The 6,609-nt window shown below is 52.3% G+C and overlaps 1 protein-coding gene across 3 annotated transcripts in view; it reads right to left on the minus strand.

The window, feature by feature from the left end:
- Nucleotides 1-450, minus strand: part of AKAP8L (A-kinase anchoring protein 8 like) — a 40,179-nt gene extending 39,729 nt beyond the window's left edge. For all 3 annotated transcript variants that reach the window (XM_026660266.1, XM_026660267.1, XM_026660265.1), the window contains exon 1: nt 348-450. In XM_026660266.1, the coding sequence (XP_026516051.1) occupies nt 348-360 (13 nt within the window). In that variant the 5' untranslated portion in view covers nt 361-450. The remainder of the gene's footprint in view (nt 1-347) is intronic.
- Between the last annotated feature and the right edge of the window lie 6,159 nt (nt 451-6,609).

The raw sequence follows: 6,609 nt of genomic DNA on the forward strand, positions 1-6,609 counted from the left end.
CAGGTCTATGACATGTTTGTGCTCTGGGTCGGGGTCAGACCCTGCCCGACCCCCACAAGCCCTATGCTTATGCGGCGGGTGGAAAGTGACGGTCAGGTCCCCCCAGCCCCACGGAGGAGGCAGCGCGCAGTAAGGAGCGAGCGGCTGGGCCAGCCCCTTGCCCACGTCCAGGCCCGCCCCAGGGCGCCGAGGCTGGGGGGAGCGCTCGGAGCAGGCCCTGCAGGCCGCCGTGAGGGACGGGAGAGGAGGGGAGGGGCAGCGCCGAACCTCCCTCGCCAACGGGGGCAGCCGCCATCTTGCCCCCAGCCGGCCCCCTCCCCGGGGGCCCGGCCCCGGCAGCCTCTCACCTGAGTAGCTCATGACAGCAGCTCCAAGCCCCACTCTCGCCTCACGCACTCCCCACCAGCCCGCTGCTGCCTCCTGCGACAGACGGTAACGGCAGCTGCCCAGCCCCGCCTCCCGACCGCATTGGACGCGCTGCTCCGCCCACCCGCAGGTCATTGGTGCCTGGGGCCGCCACGCCCGCCTCCCTCTCCTGCCACTGGAGCAATATCCCGCAGGGCTCTGTTGCCATTAGAAGAAAAAACCCATCAATCAAAATCACTCTTACTTCCCATAGGATAGACAGAGGTCAATCAAGCACCGCTTCAACGGCGAGAGGCGGACATTAACGTCAATCGGAAAGAGTTTAACAGCTCATTGGTCAAGAGATTTGTCAGCCATTAAACGCCACAGCAAGGAGGGGCGATTGGGTAAGAGAACTGTCGATCAGGAGGCAGGGTCACGGCGATATCCTGCTCTCTGGTTGGTCAGAAGTAGGCAGGCTAGGTTGGCTTGAGTGGACACAGCTGGACCGATGGCAGCTCGGCGGGGAGTTGATGTGCGGATCCTTCTTAGGGCGAGGACCAACCCCAGGCTGGCTACGGTGCCTCCGCAGGGACATGGGGCAATGCAGCTGTCAAAGCCTCCGGGCCGGGCTCCCGGCGCCGGGCTGCGATCCGGGCCCTGTCCCCGGGGGCTCGCTCCACCAGGCTGCCCGAGGCCCGAGCCGTGGAACGCAGCCGGCTGCAGCCTGGCCGCGCCCAGGCCGGCCCCGGCCCCGGCCCCACGACGCGGGACACAGCGGAGTTAGCGGAACGTGCAGCTGCTGCGCACTGAGGCCGCTGCCCTGGAGCGGGGACGGGATCCCCAGTGCGGCAGCTGGACCCGCACGAACAGGGGCTGGGGCTGTGCTGGGGAGGGCACCACAGCGGGCCTGGGGAGGCCCGGTGCCGCTCTCTGCGCTTCACACGCGGCTGCGTCCAGGCTACGGCCCCGTCTTCCTCCACTTAGCCATCAATGGGCCCCACCTACCCAAACCGACCTACGTTCCCCCACCAAGCCATTGATAGGCCCTGCTGGCCCAGACCTGGCTCCACTTTCCCCTGCCAGCCAACTGTGGGCCCTGCATATCTGGGCCCAGTCCCGTGTTCCCCCACCGAGCCATCGATGGGCCCTCATCCCCCCTCATTCTAGGTCTGAGAATGCCTGTGTCTCCTTAGCCTGGGCTTCGGCCTCCCCCGCAGGCAATGCCCACCTCCCCATTCTGAGGTGGGCCATGCTTCCTCCCACCACAGGGCAGAGACTCATCCAGAGACCAAACCAAGAGTGGCTCCTTGTTCAGAGGGGTAACCCGAAGGGAAAGGCAGGCCGAGAGCCGGGGATCGAGAATGACAAAAAACAGGACTTTCAATGTCTTGGGAAGACTTACAGATTTCCCAGGACAGCTACTTCAAGAAATGGACAATCCTGCACAGGTGGCAACCCTTGCTCTGATTGAGCTAGCATGGTAAAAACAGCAGTGTAGCTGTGGCAGGACAGGTTAGCTGCCCTACATACATACCCAAGGTTTCAGATGGGATTGGATTTGAGGTGGCTAACTAGACCTCTGCACATCCAGCTGCAGCTACGCCTCTTGGCACACACCTTCCTCCTGCATTCTGTCTGCCAGTGTCTATGTAGACAGCCTGTCCATATGAGGTTGAAAGAATGCATAACTTGCCTTATTACAGGTGGTGGAGTCCCCCTTGGTGCACTGGAGGTTGGTCCTGACTGGTATCACCAGGATTGGAGATCCAGGAGACTAGAACCGGAGGGACTGGGTCGACCCCTGAACTCTCCGCCCGTACATAGGGCTCTCCACCTCTTGCATGCCCCAGTGTATGCTCCAGGAGGTGAGGGCAGCCTTAGTACCTGTCTCTTGTGCTTTCCTCGAGCGGGCCCTATGGGAAGGTGCTCTCTGTCCACCCCTCATTTCTGGCCTTCCAGACCTCACCATCAGGCCCCTGTCCCTGGAAGCCTCCCTGGCTGCATCACCTGAGCAGGCTGCGTGACCTGTGAACTGCACCCAGGAAACAGCTGCTCCATACCCATCACTTTCTTACCCTCGTGTCTTGCCCCAACACCCGGGACCTCCTACCACCCATGGAAGGTGAGGAATGCCGGTGGGCCAGTCTGTATTCTATCCTGGTCCTGCTGCCCGCCCGGCATATTAATTGGCAGCTCTTTCACAGAGCCCTGAGCATGTGTGCTTCACCACCTCCCCTGGCACCTGCTCCTTTGGCGTTGAGGGGGAGATCTTGGCAAACATCTACTTTGAGTGTACCAGGTTGCAGCCCCTTTTCTGGCTCTTCCAGAACCTCCTCATATTCTAACCACACTTTCCCCCTCATCTCCTGATATATGCATACCCCACCTGTGACCCCACGAAGTCGCGAGACCTCCTCACATCAACCTCCTCCTGGCATCGGCCATACCAGGAGGAGAAAGCTAGATGTGCAAGTGGTCTGTGACTGGGACCTATTTCCGATTGTCCCTGAAGTCACGTCTCCAGGCAGAGTTCCTCTGGGCCATATCCATTGGCTCCTTGGATGCCTTAAGGAGCAGTGGGTGCTGGCTAGCGTTCTCTTCTTGGTGTCCCCCTGCTTTTGACTCTGTGACCCTCCCTCCTGTCCCTGTTTTTTCATTTGTTGTCCCCCACATTCAGTTGAGACCTGGGTCTGGTAGCTCCTCCCCTTATGCTAGAGAGGGGCTGTTGGTTGTGGGTGGGCTTCCCCAAGAGCCTCAGTAGGTGCAGCTACAGTAACTCCTCACTTAAAGTCGTCCCAGTTAATGTTTCGTTGCTGATCAATTAGGGAACATGCTTGTTTAAAGTTGCGCAATGCTCCCTTATAACATCGTCTGGCAGCTGCTGCCTCCTTTGTCCACTGCTTGCAGGATTCTCTGGAAGAGCAGCCCCTCCTTGTGGGGATTAGAACTGGGGGGGGGGCAGCCTCCCCCCATCAGCTCCCCTAAATTCCCCTGTAAGGTATGTGGCTCCGCAACTGCCCAGCAGCAGTTCAGCTGTCCCTCCCCCCACTGCCCTGCTGCTCCTGCCCTGCCCTCTGCCTTGGAGCTGCTCCCGGGAGCTTCCGGCTTGCTGGGGGTGGGGGAAAGAAGGGTGCTGATATCAGGATGTCCCCCTGCTCCTGCCCCCCACCCCCACTCTGTACCCCCTCTCCACAAAGCGGAGGGGGACACGGCTCAGGAATAGAAAGGAGGAAGCTGTTGCTTCCTGTCTGATCTGCTTAAAAGGGCAATATACTTGAAGTGAGGTCAGCATACGTAAAGGGGCAATATACATCTCTCTCTCTCTCTCACTCATGCACGAACCCCCCAGCACTTTGGAAAGTCAGCATCTGTGAAGCTGTGCATATGCTGTCAGGAGGAGGGAGTGGTACGCTCCAGCTGAACAGTGTGGGCTCATCATCATGTTCAGTTTTTGCAGGGAAGTGTTTGCAGCTACTGCCCTGCATCTATTGTGTTTCCTCCCTCCTGCTTCAGTCCATGCTGCCTTGTAGAGTGTGAGGCTACATTAACAGCATATTAACCCTTGAGGGCTCAGCCGAGTGCTAGTTCATCATTTAGCAGCACCCTCTTACTCCACCACCTCAAACAAGCTTCACACTCATTCATTGCTGTGTACAATGTTAAATTGTTTGTTTAAAATTGTTTAAAACTTATACTGTATATAATGTCTTTTGTCTGGTGAAAAAAATTTCCCTGCAACCTAACCCCCCCCCCCCCATTTACATTAATTCTTATTGGGAAAGAACTAGTGTGGGTATGTCTACTTGAACTGGAAATTACACCTCCAGCTCCCATATAGACCTACCCAATCACTCTGTAGCTCCAATTTTATTTCATACTGTAGCTGCTCTCACTCAAGCTAGACTAACTCCAGAGGAGTTGGTCTGAGTGAAGGCATAGTCTCAGAGAGCTCATTTATAAGCAGAGGGATGTTGCGTAGGAGGAAGAAGGTGGAAAGTGAGAGACTGAAGAAGCTCAGTTTATGTAACTTATCAAAGGTAAGGGTGACTTGACCACAGTCTATAAGCACATCCAGGGGGATATTTCTAACAGAAGAGGGCAGACTGAAATGCAATAGCTGGGAGCTAAAGCTATCCAATTCATGCTAGAAATAAAATGCAAATGTCTAACTGGGAGGTGAATTAACCATTAGAATAATTAACCCCCAGATGGGGTGGATTCTCTATCACTTGGAGACTTTTAATCAATGATTATGGGTGAAGAATGCGATGCTGTTGCAAAAAAGACCAATGTCATTCTGGGGTCTATTAGTAAGAGTGTTGTATATAAGACATGGGAGGCACTTGCTCCATTCTGCTTGACCCTCGTGAGGTCTCAGTTGGCTCTGACTCTATCCAGTCTTTAGAAGTGGACAAATTGGAGAATCCAGAGAGAAACAAAAATGATCAGAGCATTAGAAAATATGACCTGTGAGGAAAGGTTGAAAGAATTGGGCATGTTTCAAATATGTAAAAAGCTTATAAAGAGGGCAGTGTCATCTGTTCTCCATGAGCACCAAGGGTAGGACAAGAAGGAATCGGGTTAATCTGCAGCAAGGGAGATTTAAGATTAGCTAGAAGGCAAAATGTTCTAACTTCAAGTACTGGAACAAAAATGATAGCTGGAGCACATGAGTTCTGAGGAGAGGCTGAGGGAATTGAGATTGTTTAGTCTGTAAAAGACAAGAATGAGGGGGGATTTGATAGCTGCTTTCAACTACCTGAAAGGGGGTTCCAAAGAGGCTGGATCTAGACTGTTCTCAGTGGTACCAGATGACCGAACAAGGAGTAATGGTCTCAAGTTGCAGTGGGGGAGGTTTAGGTTGGATCTTAGGAAAAACTTTTTCACTAGGAGGGTGGTGAAGCACTGGAATGGGTTACCTAGGGAGGTGGTAGAATCTCCTTCCTTAGAGGTTTTTAAGGTCAGGCTTGACAAAGCCCTGGCTGGGATGATTTAGTTGAGAATTGGTCCTGCTTTGAGGGGGTTGGACTAGATGACCTCCTGAGGTCTCTTCGAACCCTGATATTCTATGATTCTATGAACAGGTTACTGAGGAAGGTTATGGAATTTTAAGAAAAGGTTAGACAAACACCTGCCTGGGGTGGTCTCAGTATACTTAGATGACCTGTAGAGGTCCTTTCCATCCCTACATTTCTATGATTGTTTTCTTAAAATGAGTTGCACTTACTACTTCCAGTGCAGCTCCAATAGTGGCAGCACCAGTGTACACCGGCTTCAGGTTTAGATGACACAGTGATTAAAATGCTAATACCTGTCACCACCCATCATTGCAAAAAACTACTGGAATACCATGTCCAGTTCAGGAGCCCACAATTCAAGAAGGATATTGATAAACTGGAAAGGGTTCAAAGAAGAACCACAAGAATGATTAAAGTATTAGAAAACATGCCTTATAGCAGGGGTTCTCAAACTGGGATCAGGACCCCTCAGGGGGTCACGAGGTTATTACATGGGGGTCACAAGCTGTTAGCCTCCACCCCATACCCCACTTTGCCACCAGTATTTATAATGGTGTTAAATATATAAAAAGGTGTTTTTAATTTATAAGTGGGGTCGCACTCTGAGGCTTGCTATGTGAAAGATGTCACCGGCACAAAAGTTTGAGAGCCGCTGCCTTATAGTGATAGACTCAAGGACTGCAATCTATTTAGCTTAACAAAGAGAAGGTTAAGAGGTGACTTGATTACAATCTATAAGTACCTATATGGGGAACTATTTATTAATGGGCTCTACAATCTATCAGAGAAAGGTCTAACACCATCCAATGTCTGGAACTTGAAGCAAGACAAATTCAGACTGGAAATAATGCATGCATTTTTAAGAGAGAGAGAGAAAATTAACAGTTTACCGAGGGTTGTGGTAGATTCTCCATCACTGATGATTTTTAAATCAAGACTGGATGTTTTTCTAAAAGCTGTGCCGGAGGAATTATTTCAGGGAAGTTGTATGGCTTGTGTTAAACAGGAGGTCAGACTAGATAATCACAGTCGTCCCTTCTGGCCTTAGAATCTATGAAATGGAGGAAATTTTAAGAACAACATTCTAGCCTTGACAAGGTGGGATGGAAAGAGCTGTAAAGCCAGTGTATGAGCAAATGCCTTGGGACCTTAGACTAAATATTGCCCCCTGAAAAGAGCAGCTGCATCTTCAGTGATCACAAGAAAAACTTTTGTGGGAACACTGATGGGAGAACCCTTAATA

The sequence above is a fragment of the Terrapene carolina genome, unplaced genomic scaffold (genome assembly GCF_002925995.2).
Source record: "Terrapene carolina triunguis isolate 2854851 unplaced genomic scaffold, T_m_triunguis-2.0 Scaffold746, whole genome shotgun sequence".
Classification (NCBI taxonomy): Eukaryota; Metazoa; Chordata; order Testudines; family Emydidae; genus Terrapene; species Terrapene triunguis.